Genomic DNA, 18,355 nt, shown 5'->3' with positions numbered 1-18,355 from the left:
TTTCTTGTCTTCTTTCACCAGTATTGGCAAACTGTTCGAAGCTTGGAAACTAAGTTTACTTTTAGTTCATTCAGTAAATTTGTGTTAAGTCTATCTTGTTAATACCTTTTGTTTCGATTTTCGTATGTTTATATTGGGATTCTTTTGTTCTAACCACTTACATGTATTTGGAATCTTTATCGTGCAAGATCGTTTATGAGGTGTGCCAAGCAGACAAGTCTTACATGTTTTGTGTATTGTTTGCCATTTGTTCATTTAAGATTTTTTTTTTTTTTTACTTTACTTGAGATGATAATATTCTATCTTTTATATCTTTTTTGCAGGTGATCATGCCTTAATAGACATAAACAAAATAGTTGGTTTAAATCCCAAGCACGTAACTGTGAGAACTAAGTCAAAAGATAGTCAGTCATCAGATAGTGTTCCCACTCCAATTCCGAACCATATATTAAAAGGAAAAGCTTTGAAGGTAAGAAAAGCCTCATCCATAATTACTATTGCCTTGTACGATTGTTATGTGTTAAGAATTTTGAGATGCATGAAAATGAAAGGAAAAAGAAAAGTTGCTGCGTATGCTGGTTGGTTGGTTTACAAATATCTTAACTTTGACGTTTGATTGCACTTTGTATATTTTTATGTCTGTTGGTTTCCACTTGCACATACAGCACAAACAACGCCATCTTTTTCTCTACAGTTGAGGGGGTAATTCTTACCGGAATACACAAACTTAAATATTCTATCTCAGTCACTTAGCTTAGATCACCACTATTTACATTCTAGGCAAAGATGTTAAACAAGAAAGATGTTAAATAGGAAAGTCGGAAAGTAAATTTAAAAGTATGGCTTTCTAAAAGAAATATATTTATATCTTTACCATGTTTGATCCTTTTGATCCTTCTACAGTCTATCTTAAAACTATGAACTACTAAGAAACATTAAAATAATACTGAACTATAAAGAAGTAGATTACAATAAATTTGAAATGATTTTTTTTTTTTAGTTTAACATTCCATATATCATAGCACTAAATTATAAACAAATATATCTTGAATAAGAATTTTCTTTTTAATTAATTAATTTTTAACAAAAGTTTCGTAATAGAAGTAGAGGCACTCACAGACATAAAAGGAAAATGAAAACAATTAACTTCAAATACGTTATCAATTAGAAAAAAGGAGGAAAATAAATCAGAATAACACACAAACCACTTGGATGCCAAATGGTCTAAATTCAAAATGGAGGCCTTTTGGCATGGGAGACTTGATTCCCTGCGGAGCTCACGTGGTTCGGATTCCACGTTAACCTGTAGGCCCACGTCTCATATAGCCTCGCTGCTGAAAGGGACGTTAAACTAAAAAAATCACATCAAATCAAATTTAAAATGGACATTTTTCAGGAGAGAACTTTGAAGTTCAGTATCTCATGAAAAGTTCACATTTCTTTTATGTTTGCAAATAAAAACATAATTATGAAATTTCTTTTTTAATGCTGATAGTGAATAACACTCTCTTCATGTGATTTAAATGAGATTTTGAAATTCAAAGTTTCTTTTTGGAAACTTTCTATTTGTGTCTGTACCTGCGAGTGTCCATAAAAGGGAAGTTTCTTCCATAATAATACATATATTTTCTCAGAACAAAAAGTTTGTCTGTATTATGGAGGTGTCCATTATTGGAAGATGTTCATTGAGATAGATTTCACTCTAGCATAAAATAACACTTCCCAATTCATTGTAATCTGAAAAAAAAATATTTTTCTTTTATATACAAAATTAAAAATAACAGACTTGGTTAGTTAACAAAAGAATCAATTGTAGATACTCTCCAAATGAAGAACAATGGTATTCCGAGCTATTATATAAGAAAAAGAAATAAATGCAAAAGCTTGGGTTTCACTTCTAATACATAAACAAATAGGAGGATAGTATATCGAAAGCATACTGAACTTTCCTGCAGTGTAATGTACCTGTCATATTCCCTGCCGTTTGCGAGTAATTTGAAAAAACACACTCTATATAGCTATATGAGTAACTAGGTATTGTAACTAGCCAATTGCTAAAAATGTCATCTACTGAATGAATGTATCATTAACATGTGTTGTTCTATTGGTTAAGAAAGTATCGCATTCAATACAGGGCGATAATCTGAATTTTCTTCCCTTCAAAGTTGATATGGTAATGTTAATCAAATGCATTACATCATACATAACTCTCCTCAGATACGTATATTCTTAACAAAAGTTAAGTTAGAACTATTACAAGACAACTACAAGATTAAGTCTGAAAACAATTACTCCATAAGTTTCACTATTATATCAGAAATAAAGGAGATAGGAAAAAAGAAACAAATTTATAATCTTATCCTGTGACTCGTGGACAAGGGTTCAGTTCAAGTTAAGAAGCACTAATTTTCATTATGAGAAATACAGTGTTTAACAAAAATACAGTGTTCAATTTTTTGGAATATTTTCATTTTGTCGAAAGACTTACTATAAGGACATTAACAAAAATTATTAGTTGGCTAAACATAAATAAACAACCACGAAATTAGGGAAAACTAGAATTGACAAATTTCGATTCCCAGGCCAAAGAAATGCACTTATACTAATAACTATAATCTCTGCAGAATTGTGTCAATCAAAATCTGTTAAATTTCTAGAGGTATATGTTAATGAAGATTTAACATGGAATATTCATATTGAATACGTTAATACTAAATTCAGTTCACGGTGCTTTATATTCCGTAGACTGCGAGGTAGTGTGTGCAAGGAAGCTGTCATGTCCTTATACTATAGTAAATTTTTTTTCAACAATAAACAATGGTGTTATATTTTTGGGGAATTCAAGAATAAGTGCTAGTATATTCCAAATACAGAACAAAATTATTAGAATAATAATGTTTAATATGCCTAAACGATCCTCATGTAATTTTTTTTTTAAATATGAACTATCGACATTACCTAGTTCATATATATATATATATATATATATATATATATATATATATATATATATCACACAATTATGTATGTAATCGAACACAAGGGTCTATTTACATTAGCAAATACGATTCACTTATACAATACTAGGCAAAATTGTAATATGTATATCATCCAGCAGACCTATGCGAATTTTAGTAAAACTGTCGATATGAATTATATAAAACTATATAACAAATTACCAACAAAGTATAAGGACATTAATGAAAAATGGGTATTTAGAAATACTCTCTTACAATTATTGTTAGAAAAAAAATGTTATTAGTCTGTTAAAAAATTATCTTACTGATAACATATAGAGAATGTAACCAAATCTGACAGCGGTAAAGCTTAATTGTGGAATATCTTCATACTGTAAGGTGTGAACAGGCAAATAAATATAAATATGAATATGAACTACAAGCAGTTAACGGAAGTTAAACAAGTTTTAATGAAAAGAAAATTTTCACTTCAATTAGATAAATAAATGGAAAAATAAAAATGTGAAGCTATTACATACCTATATAAACAAAACAGAGTTGTAAACGATTTTTAGTGTTTTTCATTTTATGCTTGAAACCACCCAGTATCACGGCTGTGCTAATGATGAATATACGATCTTACACACATTATTATTTATGCATCAGCAAGTTTATTATTTTGTATTTGATCCTGGTTTTGTAGTTAAGCATCTTTTTCTTGCTAAATCATTTAACTTACTTAGATACAGCATTATTATTATGACTATTGCTTGCTTATTCTGTTGATGATAATTTGAATAATGTTTTTTTCTCAATCAGTCATAGTTATATCGTTCATACTGTTACTCTAGTTTCAAATCCACAAAACCTTTCTCTTCTGTTTTTTTTTTAGAAAAACTGAATTTCTTTCAGCTTGAAAACCTTAAAATATCTCACAATTTCTGTTTAAACTTCATTTCAATACTTTTCTAGTGCTAGTTTCTGTTATCTTTTTGCTTATTATTTTTAAATTAAGTTTTTTATAAGCATAATAAAAATATTCAGAACTATTTATTTTATTGCTGCTTATTTTCATTATGTATTATTTAAGTGATCTGCATTTTTAGTGCTTTTGTCTCACATTTTTAGTTAGATAACTTGGAGGATTGTGAAAACTTCGGCATTTTTGATCCAGATACGTATGACGATGAATTGAGTGATATGAGAATGTTGCATCATGAGGAACAATTGTTTTATAACTATTTGAAGGTATAATCTGCTTTTCTTTTTTTTGTATTATTCCCTCCTAATCTTCGATCCTTAAACGTTTCTTAATTTCATTCTTGTGAATTTAATTGAGAAGTGTGAAATTTAGATTTTCCATACTATCCTTAAATGGTGGTGAAATTACATGGTATTAGGAACGTACACTCAGGGAAAAGAAAAGATGGTTCTACTTCCTACAAAACATATTTGCAGCAAGTTACATCTGATTAATAAGCAGAGAAGGAAATATTGGATTTCCAAGGTGAGAATTAGTCGGTATTTGCCACGAAAATCAACTATTTCAATGCAATATACTGTATAAAAATAATAAAATAATAAAAATAAAAATAAAAATAAAAGACCTATCTCGAAATGTTCACATACACTGTGTATAATTACAGAATTAACCAAATTAAATAAAGTATTTTGTTTGTTTATCTGATTTATCGAATTTGTTATCGAGTAAGCACAGAACCTTTAGCTCTGTCGTAAGGGGAGGTCCGGGTTCGAATTCCTCGACCATCAATTCTGATTGAGGTTTCTTTAGGGATTTCACTCAGACCGTAGGCGAATACAGAGTTGGAATGTTTAAATATGAACTGTGGCTAACTTTCTGCCGAAATTTCTTTCCGAGTTTGTCAGTTGTTCTCGGTTTAAAATGGCAATTCAGTTCTACGGAGCTTAATATATATAAATAAATTGTACATCCTTTTTAAAATTTATAATATTTATTGTTTTTAAATTCCTATTTATAACTCAAAAGACTGACTGTATCCAAGAAAATATGATATCATTTAGAAAAATCAAGCAAATTTATTTCAAACACAGCATTTAAAAGCTTTAGGAACATTTTCTCACATCATTTTGTTTGAAAATACATAATATAATTTCGAATTCCTCTGCTTGTGGAATAAACCTACGTTCATTTGACTTTATCTACAGCAAAAGTTTAACAGTTACATTGTAATGGAAATAAAAAATAGGAAATACTAGTCAGTATATTTAATATGCACTGTGTTATATGAAATTCAACAAACTTTGCACAATTAAATAAATTTTAAATGAGTTAACAACTAACTTAAACCTTCATATAACACTCTCATTAGACGCTGAGCCAACATACTTCTAATTACTTCCTACGTCTAAACTTTTCCTATATCCAATTTTCGAAATATTTACATTTATTTATACATTTATATACATATCCATGTTTTTATATATAACCAAACAATAGTGACAAAACAGTAAGTTTAACCAAATATTTTGAAATTTCGACTTAAAAGCAATCAATTAAGCAATAACATATATATTCATTAATTTACTTTCAAAAGATTTGCAATTAGTGGAAAAAGAAACAATAACATCTATATTTATTAATTTACTTTTAAAAAAATTTGTAATTAGTAAAAAAAGGAAAATTCAAAAATTAACTGGCATTTTGTATTTCTGTAAGTAATAAACAATGAAATTTTTATATTTATTTGGATGGAAATCTTGCCTTTATTTCGCGTCTGATTTCTCATCCTAACTACAGCTGCAACTGTTTATATGTTTATCATGAAATTTTATAAAGAAATTAAAAGCGATTAATATTACCATGACATACAATTACGATTGTTAGAGATTGAGTTTTTAAGAGATTACGATTGTTAGATTTTGAATATTAAGAAAGTATTTTCTATTCTTGCACTGAATGAGAGAAAAGAATAACAGGTGTCTAATTCTGATTGTGTGTGTTGTTATGTGTTGGGTTGATCAGCTCCCTGATGATGGTGAATCTGATGACAGACCATCTGAATTGTCTGATATTGCTGAAGAGCCTGAGGAAGAACTTTCTGACCAGCAGGAGGTAACCATTTTCTGTGGCCAGCTTTTATATATATATATCTCAATTTATGTATCTTATATATAAAAAAATATATAAATATCTCCTGAGTTTCTCCTCCTTTCTTCTCCTATGACTTCTTCATATAATTTTTTTAACAATCTTTATGGATTTGTTAAAATAAATGTCTTTTCTCTCCTTCCCTTCATTCCTGTGCTTGCTGCGGGCAATGTGGCACTTTCTCCAGGCTGCAACGCTTTTGGCAGATGATGTATCATAGCTTGTGGTGGGAAGAACAAAATGTACCCTACTATCGAAAAGTTATACTAACATGCATTTTTATTTTAAGACAATTTAAAAATATCCTTTCTCCCCTTGTATTGTGATTCCAGTTTCAGTTCACGGACCATGTGTGTCTATATCCGTATGTGTATGTTTGGTGGTTGTAATTCTGTTGCGATCTTAATAACAGCAACATCGTTATATGTATGTTTTGTATGCTACATGGGTTTAAGGCATTTCTTCACTAACTCTGGATGGTGTTAGTTATGGTAAACAGTCATCAATACCTCATATGAAATGTAAACTAACCTGATACTAACTCAACTCTACAAGCTTTTTTTATCTGCATTTTGCGGCTTCTGCATTTCTGCTTGGTGATTGGTATTCTCTTCTTTTGTGGAAAAGGGATCATATTTTTGAATTAAAACAATGAAAGAGTTATAAAATTTAACTTTTGTATTAAATTAATATCTTAATTTTATTATTCGTATGTTGCTATGATTTGATGTAAGATATGAAACAAAAAAATAATATTATGAAGTACTTTTAACTGAAAATATTCATTAAGTTTTTAAATGAATTTAAGCAAACCATCTATTTAGTGTGTAGTGCACAGCGCAATGAATGGTATCTTCATATTATTTACTAAGGGTACCGTATTCTTGTGTCAGGAAACATTTTTAAAAATCTTTCACTTTTATATTTTCGTAACGATAACTAAAATGCATTACATTGCTATTAACTTCCACATGTTACAAAACAAACTTACGTTCTAACTCATATAAAGTAGGTAGGAAATGTAACATGACGTGTCAAAATATTAAATAGCTGTGTAATACTTTCCTCGCTAAATGCATTTTAGATTATTTTTATGTATTATGCAAGAATAAGGCTTGATAATCATAGCTTTAATTACTTTGGGATGTTCCCCCATTCCACTGTTTGAGCGCAAGTAAATTGTAGGGAACAGATGAATAATGCGTCTCCCAACGATGGAGAAATATCAACGGTATGCAGATGTTGCAATAACAGTACTACTGGTGACCAGTGTTGAATTCAGGCTTTTGTACAAGGGGAGGGGCAATAAAAATTAAGGGAGGGCCTCTGTTTTAGATTGCAATAGGGCAGCAGGAATCTGTCGCAACAAAATTTGCGACTTGTTATTGTCTGCTCGGTTGCAATAACCAACATATTGCCATTTTTACCTAACTAATGTTGTAAAGCGTTTGTGTGCGTTTGTATCTAATTTCCAAGTGTTTATTTAATATCGACTTTATATGAAAACGCCGTTTGTTAATTAGAACAATCAGGTTGGGCAAAAGAAGAAACTAATTTTCTTAAAAAAAAAGTCTTTGCTTTTAAGACTTCTTATTTCCGAAACAAATAAACAAACAAACAAACAAACAAAATATTTCAATGTATGTGTGTAGATATTCTAGGGGGGCGCATATATATTCTAGAGGGGGCTCAGCACCCTCTTGAACATGCAAGAATTCATCACTGCTGGTGACTAACGAGAGTAGTAACTACAAAGTGGAAGTAAATTATGTTTAAAATCACATCTTATCCATACATTATTCAGCGTAAACAGATTTTAGTGAGTTTTGATAATAGTAGTCAACCAATCGGTTCCTGTTTTGGATTTGGAAACATTGACATTAGATCGTGATTATTGCCATTGTTTTTTGATATGATGAACTCAGTTTGTAGCAGTTTCGAGTCTGAATCCATGTATGAGATCATATAGACAATGGAGCTGTTCGATAAACAGTGTTGTGCAAGATAATCATAGCTGTACAGTGGTAAAAGAAAGAGAGTGGCTGTGTTTATGCTCACTAGAACGTCTGATGAAACTGATATCTGGCTTGCAGATACGATGCACACAGTTCTGTTGTAGATTATTTTCACTCTTTTTACAGTAATCTTTTATTTCACCATGGGAATGGCTTTTACCAGCAAGATAACACAATCTTACGTGGTGCACAGTGATACAAACCTGGTTCCGTGAACACATTATCGACTTCCTAATACTCTCTTCTCCCTGCTTTGGATATATTTGAATCGATTAAGTATATTAGAGACACGGTAGAGTTTTCTCTTAATATCTGCAGTGAAAACTGTCGTGTTATGGATAACCATTGATCATCGACCGTATTTATTACGATTCTTTCTAGTTGCATTTTTTTAAATGCTTGAATTGGTAAATCAGCACAGTGATTTATAATTCCATAGGCTCTCATGTCATATCATATAATCATTGTTATTTGTTCGAAGGAAGGAACTATATTAATATTTTGGCACGTCATCCTATAAAACAGAATAAATGCTTTCATACATCCACTTCAATTTGTAGTATAAAAGTTATTGACAGTTCACTGTAAGCGTAGTAAAGAAGTAAAATTTGCATACGTTATACATGGAACATGATTTGTATTTTTAACAATGACATGAAAAAGGTATATCCTTATAGACATTGCTGTTTAGTGAACTAAAAGTCTATCAGCAGGTCCTTCATTCTAATTTATGTTAAAAAAATAAAGTTTTACGTAAGAAACTTATTAGATAGTGTGAGAACTATCAAGATAAAATTCTTTCCATATGAAGTTCTATTTGCGTTAAGAAAAGTTGAAAGTTTTATTACTTACGCTTTCTTCTTGTAAAAGCAAGTTTGTCTCCATAGATTTGAAAGTAATATGAACAATGGCTCTTGTTTTAAATGAAGGTGTAAATATAAATGAACCAATTAATTAATTACAACTGTTATTTTCCAAAATAATGCTGCATTTATAGTTCGCTTCACTTCACGCACTCTCAAGGGGTTGCTGTTAGTCACCTTCCTACAAATGAATAGACTATTTAAAATTATTTTGAGATTTAATCTGATGAACTTACATTCATATCTTCTCTATTAATATACATACAATTTTTATATATGAGTTTCATTTATTATTTTAAAATAATATTCGTCGGTTCAGCCACGTCATCAGTGATATTAATAAGCTAAACTTTCTACTTATATATTATCATTTTATAGAAGGTGTTATGAGAATTATATCACAATCGAAATATATATTCAGGTTTGCTAGCTAAATTTTAGCAAGCGAAATATTTATATTCACAATACGTAAATTTTTATGTGTTTTGATTAACTGAAATTGAATAAAAAAATCTTAAATATTTTTGTTCAATTTGAGTATATTATGCTTTATGAAAAATATAAATAGTTTTTTTTTTTTTTTTTGTTTTGTTTAAAGAGTGTAAAAATTTCCATGAAACATAGTCAAGAATTTGAGAATGGTGCGCTAATCTCTTTCTTATCCCATATTTTCAGGTTTATGACAAATGCTTTGCCTTTGTGTAACTATATTATAGTAAGAAATAACTGAAGCGATTGTATTTTTGTTTGTGTCTAGGATGTTGGAGACCAAGCGCAAAGGGATAGGAGAATGAAGGACGACAAAGGTCATTATGGCTACGGACAATTAACACCAGGACATATGAGGCACAGAGCTTTGTCTCCACGAGCAACGCGGCTCGATGCACACGGACAAGTGATCATTGAGACTGAAGAAAACCTAAGTGACAAAGAGATATATCCACCCTCTCATATGACGATTCCTTCAATAGGTACGAATTCAATGTTTATATATATTTTTAGATTTGTTAATTTAAATATGGAGATAAGGCATACTTCAATGCCGTATACCATACACAGAATTAATATAATAAAAATAGTTAAGCCACACGCCATCTGTGTGTTTATCCTCGGGTTTGATTTCTGATGAAAACACAGACTTTGTTGTTTAAATACTTTCAGGCAATTTAGGAGTTTTTTTTTTTTCACAGATACAATCTGACAAATTTTGTTGAGATTAACCAGTTGTGCCCAGGGAATCTAAATTGCATGATTATGTTCTTAGTATGTTTTGGTAATCAATCCTGTCGTCTTTGACAGCCAGACACTAATGACGATTTTTGAATTCAAATATTTTTACATGTTGTTCAGCTTCATTTTTTCTCTTGTCACACAGAAAACATTAAAATCAGCTATAATTTTAAAAATGTTTCGTGATCATTACAATACTGATCACAACTTGGCGATACTAGTATAAAACAATCGAAGATGCTACTATTTGCACACATTTTATATAATTTAAAATATTTCATTTCACCTTTCTTAATTTCAGTTGGTTTGTTCTTCTTTTTCTCTAGCCTATAGACAAATTAATTCACTATAGAGCCTATATATATATATATATATATATATATATATATATATATATATATATATACACTACCCCCGAAAAGTTTCCGGACAAACACGAAATAAAGAAATTTCAAAATGTAACATAAGAATGCATTACTATTTGCTCACAAATGAAAGGTGAAACATTTTAGAACACGACGGGAGGAAAGGTCTTGGCCTGTTGTGGATGAATTAAGAAAAATAAACTTAAATATCGCGCCGTTGTGATGGTGCATTACGTACACATGCGATACAAAACGGCCATTACACTGCAAATTGAAGGTCGATCATACAATAAATGCCTCATAGGTGTTTCTGAAGCTGTTCTGTCTACTTCTCTCTCAGATCTCACTGTTGGGAGTTTCTATTGCACGCTAGTTGTTGTGTGTGTGTGTATTGAAGTGAGGTGTAAAGTGTTTCCTATTAGTCAGCATAATGCTCCATACTAAAACGGCATTTGGTATTGAAACGAGAGGAAAAATAGTTTCTTTACGTGAAGAAGGCTATACAATACGCGAAATAGCCGCAAAAGTGAAAATACCCCATACTTTAATGCATGATACCTTAAAACGATTTGCTGAAACAGGGAAAAATCGCTCTCGAGCAAGATCTGGAAGGACTAGAGAAACTACTACAAGGGAGGACAAGTACACTATAGTAACAAGCAAACGCAACAGGTTAGAAATAGTGCCCCAAATATAAGCTGAAGTGAACGAAACTCGCGAAAAATCGATTAGCTATGAAACTGTCTGGACGCGGTTAGTTAATGCGGGACTAAACGGTCGCGTGCCAACTAGGAAACCGCTCTTTCGCCCTCAAAACTAAAAGAAGAGATTGCTATGGGCAAGAAAATTTGCAAGCTGCGGGCCAGAGCAGTGGAACAAGTGCTTATTTACTAATGAATCAAAGTTTGAACTCTTCAGTCATAGACGCAGGGTTTTCGTGCGTCGCTCCAAGGGCAAAAGACTGCTTCCATCGTGTATTTTGTCAACGGTAAAGCACAGCGGTGGTTCTGTGATGGTGTGGGCTTGCTTTGGTAACAATCAAGTGGGGGATTTATTGTGAATACAGGGTACAATGCAGAAAGAACAGTACCATCAGATTTTGATCAGACACGCAGTGCCATCTGGGAAGAGGTTCATTGGCCGTGGGTTCAACATGCAGGAAGACAATGACCCAAAACACACATCCCGACTTTGTAGAGGGTATTTGTCAGCAAAATAGCAACGGGGAGATCTCAATAATATGGTGTTGCCCCACAATCACCGGATTGTAATCCAATTGAGCTACTGTGGGATGAGGTTGATAGGGCAGTTCGAAAGATGCGTCCCTCTAGCGAGGAACACTTATTTAAATGTCTTCGCAAAGTCTGGACAGCAATCAAGCCATAAACTAATACGCCGAATGCCCAAAGTCTGTGAACCTGTTACGACAGCACGTGGAGGCTACTTTGATGAATCAAAGATTTAAGTTTTTTGACAAAACAATGATCCATTTCTGTTAAATTTCTGTATTTTCCTCTCAAATACATATTGTAGGTTCCAGATAAAAATAAATTCCATTGATATGTCTTTGCTTTTTCTCGCATACACCTAAAGTATACATAAACCTACTTTGTACGGAAACTTTTCGGGGGTAGTGTATATATATATATATATATCTGAAAAATTGTTACCTATACAGTTTTAAGTCACAAAGATTTGTGTTTTTGAGTGAAGCTATTCATAACTAAATCTCGACTGTGATACCAGAAATGTAATCATCTTATTAGAATCTCCAAGACATGGGTGTTAGTTAATTTGGGAGCTACTTGATTTGAGAAGTAATGGACTGTATAGAAGTCGAGAAAACCAGAAATAATAACTTTGAGGACCAAAGCACTGATCACATGCCATTCCGTCGAAGTGTGCCTATTGGCCAGCAGATTGCTTCATAGGATGAATGTTATTATTATTATTATTATTATTATTATTATTATTATTATTATTATTATTATACACTACTATTTTTTGAAAATTACAATATCAAGAAAGAGACATTTCAGTTGAATGAGATTTATACTACAGATTCGTAAAATGACTAAACAGAAATTATTACAATTTTAGAACTGTACAACACCTCTAACTTTGGTAAATCGGTATGGCATTCAGAGCCTACATACGTCATGATATTCAATTAACGAGGCGTTGGGTGTATTTCTCTGGTACGTGGCTACGTGGCATCTGAGTCCACAAGATATCGACGCTGTCGGGAGAATAGTGACGAATAACGGGCCACGTAACATATCTCTCATGGGCTACATGTCAAAGACCGTGAAACTCAAGGAAGCAGCGATACCCGTCGTTTCTCGGAAATGGCTTCCACATTCCGGGATGCATATGGCCTGACAACGTCGTACTGAAATATGACGTCCGGATTTGTCCTGGGGGAAGATATGGACTCGTCCTGTATAACTTCGCTGATGTGGGGGTTAGCTAAGATCGTGTGTTATATCCAATGGCATCTCACCATCCACGTGCTGTTCGGCCATTATGATGCTCGACTATGCTCTCTGATAGGGTCTGCTTACCACGTTAACGTCCAACGCATATGTGTACGTCACTTAGGACACGTTGAAGCGGAATTGGCTCCATAAACGACCAACTGCCACGTAGCACGTCAGCAATTATATTCACGCTTTCATTGTAGCTTGAGATGTTACTAGACTTGGATGAATAGAAACCAATTCAAAGGCAAGCAAACCTCCAGGCCAGTGATCAACAGGTGCTGCCGAATCGTCGACGCAGACAAATCTAAACTCCTTACCGTGTTCTAGTTTCGAGTTAAAACGAACGACACTGTACTATCTGTCACGGCCAGGTGCGTAAGTGTCTGTCATTCTGTGGTCAATTATCCAATCGTCGCTTCGTGCGTTTACCTCTTCCACACAGCATCATTGCTATGACGGTAGGTCAACCGTGAGATTCTGTGGTCGTTTGTTTATATTGTACCCTTTGACATTAACGAGACATAATGAAACTTGACTACACGTTTCATGTTCGGTTGTCTACGCGTCATTACCAGAGTGTCGTGGAGACTGCTGTCTCATTGTATTACTCTGTACACTAGCCGAGGACTCTGCTGAGCTCATGCATTCGCCATTCTGGTAAAATTGTAACCTTTTTCATACCCTACCGTTTAAATCTGGTGAAATCAGATGCATTCCTGTTAGTCTTTCTCGGAGAGTTTAAATTTTCACAACAGCAGTATATAATAGAAATAAAATTCTTTATCGTATTTGATATTCTTTTACTAATAAGTAAGGTAAATCAATAAATAAAATCGTAGTTTGATCTCTTTCTAAATTCAATGTCATGATATTTAGATCTGTCTATATTGTCTGTTCTTGGTTCTGAATAAATTCATCCGAACTCATACAGGTGGACAATATTTCCATGTGTGTGTGTGTGTGTGTGTGTGTGTGTTAATTATGATTTAACAGGAGTCTTATTAAATGTTTTGTGTATTAAAGGAAGAGTTTCTTTTTCTTTCTTTTGCTTCCATGTGAAGTGTTCCATGTTAAATAAATATGTTTTAAAACAATGTTAAAAATTCTTGACAATATTCTACGTGATTCATTGTGTCATATTTTCTTTAGTGCATATTGATTATTTTAGAAATTATAATTTGTGTAACCATAATTATGAAAGCAATATTGTCGTGAGAAAATAGTTACGTATGTTTTATACATTCGCTGATTGTAAGAACCAATTATCACAACGTGTTTGCCAGCAGGACAAGTCGGACAGTTCGACAACGCTGTAGGAAACAGTGAGAGTTTTGGTGCAGCGGCTGTTCGTGGTAAACCCGTGCCTATTGTTTCAAAAAGTCTCCCACCACCAGGAAAAGGTTCGTTTTTTTCGTCACCTCATGACAAGTACGCACATTATTTATCACTGGAATCCTATTTGAAAAAGAATCTACCCTCTTTTCATGTTTTGTCGCACATATTACCACAATAATTGTGATTCTGAAATGGCAATTGTATTTTGTACTATTTCTACCTTGTAACACCTTTATATTCGTTTGGTGTATTTTTCACATATGCTGGTGCCATTTTTTGTATGGTTGCCTAAACTTTACATTTTTTGCACTAAATATATATCATATAATTGATGCTGGTAAAGTTAAATAAACCTAAATGTCTATTGGCTAGAAATTTCCTTTATGAATAGATTATTCTCACCTGGTAGATAATTATTATGGTAATTAATTTATATAACTGTCACCCAATATATCATTATTAATATTAATTTACACTTTATATTGTATTTTAAAATTACTTTATGATTTTTCACTGCATGGTATTAAAGCAAAAGTAATATAATTTTATGTTCCTGTAGGACATTTTATTCCAATTTAGGCTTGTGTTTTTCGTTGTGTTTGAAATTTATTCATTTGTATACAACAGAAGAAATTAAAAATAAGAATGCCATAACCTAAGATGTCAGTGCAATTTTCATAAATACAACTGACAATGTAATTCCTTTATAGTGTGTCTGACTCCTTAAAGATTATCCTCTGTTTATTAGAGGATTACATTATTTTAGGAAAACGATTATACTTGAGGAATACGATACCACAAAATACTCAAACATTTGCTTTTATTATCTGCATTTATTTTCTACATCCTTCAAAATCACCTTTATACTGACATTTATAGTTTATAATTCTTCCTTAAGAGCCCGACATACTAAAAATAATACAAAATTTACCATTTTTCTTTTGCTTGTTTTCATAAGTGAAAGAAGATAATGAAATGCAACTTACTACAATCATAGGTAATGTTATTCTACAACGGGAAATATAAACTTGAAGAATTCTCAGTGGTGCTATCCACAGAAATTACAGTGTTGCCAGAATAACATTTCCACCAAAATCTATGTTAAGGCAGCGTCTAGAGGAACGAACTCAACTGTATTTGATTACATATCATGTTGCTTTGGTATCCTGTGAGCTACTTTATAAATAACATTATTATTTAATTTTAATGACTGTATGTTAAAAGTAATTTGTTTATTACAAACTAAATACAACTATTATTTAAAAAGTGGTTCATAGGATGCCAAGACAACATGATACGTAATCAAATGCAGTTGAGTTCGTTCCCCTAGTCGCGGCCTTAATTTAGACTTTCGGGGAAATGTTATTCTGGCAACACTATAATTTCTATGGATGGCAACACTGATATTTCTTCAGGCTAATATTTCCTATTATAGAATAAAATTATCTATGAGTGTGGTAAGTTACATTTCATTATCTCCTTTCACTTGTGAAAAACAAGCAAAAGAAATATCAGGCTTTTAATCAAAGATTTGGCGTATCGCAATTTTTTAAATAAAAGTTCATTTTATCAATTATGTACAAATTCTCATTGCTTATCATTAATTAACCTAAAACACACCTGTTGCAGTAATTTTACGACAACAGTTGCCAGGGGCCGCGTTTCTGTCAAAAAACACCCATTTTACGGACTTGCATTAAATAGCCTTTTTATATGGCAACACAGCATCAACCTTGTCACATTTTTGCACCAAATGGATAAATGTTGATGCATACTGTACGTATACACAGGAATTAACCCGCAAGAAATCAGTTCTCTGCAACTGAATATTGATTTTCTTCATTTTGCAAATTTTTATTTTACACTTTCGGAAATTTATTTCGTTACTACACAAAAACGTTACAAGTTCCAGCATTGGTCATGATCTCGAAAATATCTACATAGAACATGCTAACATTTGTTTCAAGTCTCAGGTCTTTATCATTCTTAGATCAACAGATATACGCAATCAATATTTGGGTTGCGCAGCTTTACTGACACACAGTATATATTATTGGTGATATGGAAATATGTAGTAAATTAAAATTCATATTTGTTTCGTTTTGATTGCAGAAATAACAAAAGATTCAGCAAGCGAAGGTAATTTTAGTGAAGATGACTTCGACGCTAGAAGAGGACCAAGGGGCCATTATGATAGACCTCCGCGATCGCACTTTGATAGGGGACGTCCCCCACCACTACCTCACGAGAGAGGAAGAGGGCAAGACCCTCGAGAACTCAGGGACAGAGAACTTAGAGAACGTGGCATGCATGAAAGGTAAGAGATGTAAAGGGTAAAACAGAATAAAAATTACAATAGTCAACTCAGTTATTTATTCCCGCGAACATAACTTTGTATGATAACACATTCATAAGGTCACAAAATGGTATCTTCTTATAGTGTTGAGTAGTGTATGTTCATTATTATTAAACGAAAGACACCAATAACAGCTCACATAACAGTTTTCGTTAACTATCAGAAATTGAATAATGAAAGGTCTTGTTTTGAAGTTGTGCATCTACAACGTCAAACTTAGAATGAAAGTTCATTTGCAGAGCTGAAGTGATAATTTAAATTTTAGAACATGTATTCCGGAATTGTCGAAGGCAAGTAGAAAAGATTTGAATTGATAATTACAATGAGTTATGAACAATCTCTATAAGCATTACTTGAGAAAAGTCATTCGTGTTTATATTGGTGTAACTTGTTATCTATTAAAATTGTAAATGTGTGGAATATGCTATTTTTAGTTTACAATATTTAATTTTGCTGCTTTTAAATCCAAAGCTTAGGATCTGAAAAACTATGACTTTTAGTTTTTTGTGTTTTGAAAATTAAACCTACAGATTTAAGATAAAATAAAACTTTCCAAAATTCATTTCTATTATTACAAATTTACAACTCTTTATTTTCTGAAAATTCAGGATGATGTAATGGATTTTATATTAAATAAATTAATAAATGGATAAAAAGAACCTTCATTTTGTAACTTCCTAACGATATTCTTTAAAAATTGTGTTAAGTGATTGTACAATCTTGCACATATGAAATATGTGATACGTTGTGTTGTGTAAAATCGTGCTGTTGTGTAAAATATACATGAAAAGCTTGTCTTGTGTTATTTGACTACATATGAATTTAATCACTAAGGGATATTTTAATGATGAATACTTTTCTATACATGTCGGGAGACAGAAGCGTTAGAATTTTATGTCATCTACATATTTTTCTACAAAATGATGTCTGTTTCAAGTTTTCTTTTCCTTTTAAATATGGTTTTCTTTTGTATGTAGAAGGTATGAAGAGTAAGATAAGATGCGATGTTATCTAGAAGATAATTCTAAAATTAAGAAATAATTTACTATTAATTTTAGGGCAAGTGAAAACAAGCTTCTTGGTTGAATTAATATTTACATTCCATTAGAGATATGAAAATAAGCTTCTTGGTTGAATTACTAATGTTCCCATACTTTTAGGGATATGAATACAAGCTTCTTAGTTGGATTACTAATGATTCCATGTCTTTAGGGATATGCATAACAGGGAGCGGTTTTATGACCGAGACGCTCGAGGACGGCATAGAGGTGAAGAGTACAGAGACGGTAGATATCATGGGCCTGGAGGAGGTTATATGGGCCGTGGCAGAGGAGGTAATCCTCATTATAGAGATGGAAGAAATAGGATCTTCGTTGCATTATTTGACTACGATCCACCAACTATGTCTCCAAACCCCGATGCTTGTGATGAAGAGCTTCCATTTAGAGAAGGCCAATTAATTAAGGTGAGACATCTATCTTTTTGTTACTGGAATTTTGTCGAGTGTTTTTTTTAGAACTGTTGAGTTAAAACAAAAATTGACGCATTTTTATTTGAATTATTAAAATGATAAGTGAAACATTACTTAATAAATTTGAATTCATTTTTATTTACTAAAGTT

The 18,355-nt window shown here is 32.1% G+C and overlaps 1 protein-coding gene across 10 annotated transcripts in view; it reads left to right on the top strand.

The window, feature by feature from the left end:
• The window catches only part of Rbp (RIMS binding protein), a 591,180-nt gene that overhangs the window by 537,889 nt on the left and 34,936 nt on the right, over positions 1-18,355 (top strand). For 7 of the 10 annotated variants that reach the window (XM_081768676.1, XM_081768673.1, XM_081768672.1 and 4 more), the window contains 6 exons: positions 324-469; positions 4,086-4,205; positions 5,962-6,051; positions 9,723-9,936; positions 16,491-16,695; positions 17,947-18,199. In XM_081768676.1, the coding sequence (XP_081624802.1) occupies positions 324-469; positions 4,086-4,205; positions 5,962-6,051; positions 9,723-9,936; positions 16,491-16,695; positions 17,947-18,199 (1,028 nt within the window). Of the gene's footprint in view, positions 1-323; positions 470-4,085; positions 4,206-5,961; positions 6,052-9,722; positions 9,937-14,329; positions 14,572-16,490; positions 16,696-17,946; positions 18,200-18,355 lie in introns of those variants that run through there. The other 3 variants (XM_081768674.1, XM_081768681.1, XM_081768675.1) reach the window with 3 other exon arrangements.

This window comes from Thermobia domestica, chromosome 8, assembly GCF_964235325.1.
Source record: "Thermobia domestica chromosome 8, izTheDome1.hap1.1, whole genome shotgun sequence".
NCBI classification, from domain to species: domain Eukaryota; kingdom Metazoa; phylum Arthropoda; class Insecta; order Zygentoma; family Lepismatidae; genus Thermobia; species Thermobia domestica.
Note: the sequence above shows the minus strand (reverse complement) of the source record. Positions and strands in the feature narration are given on the sequence as shown.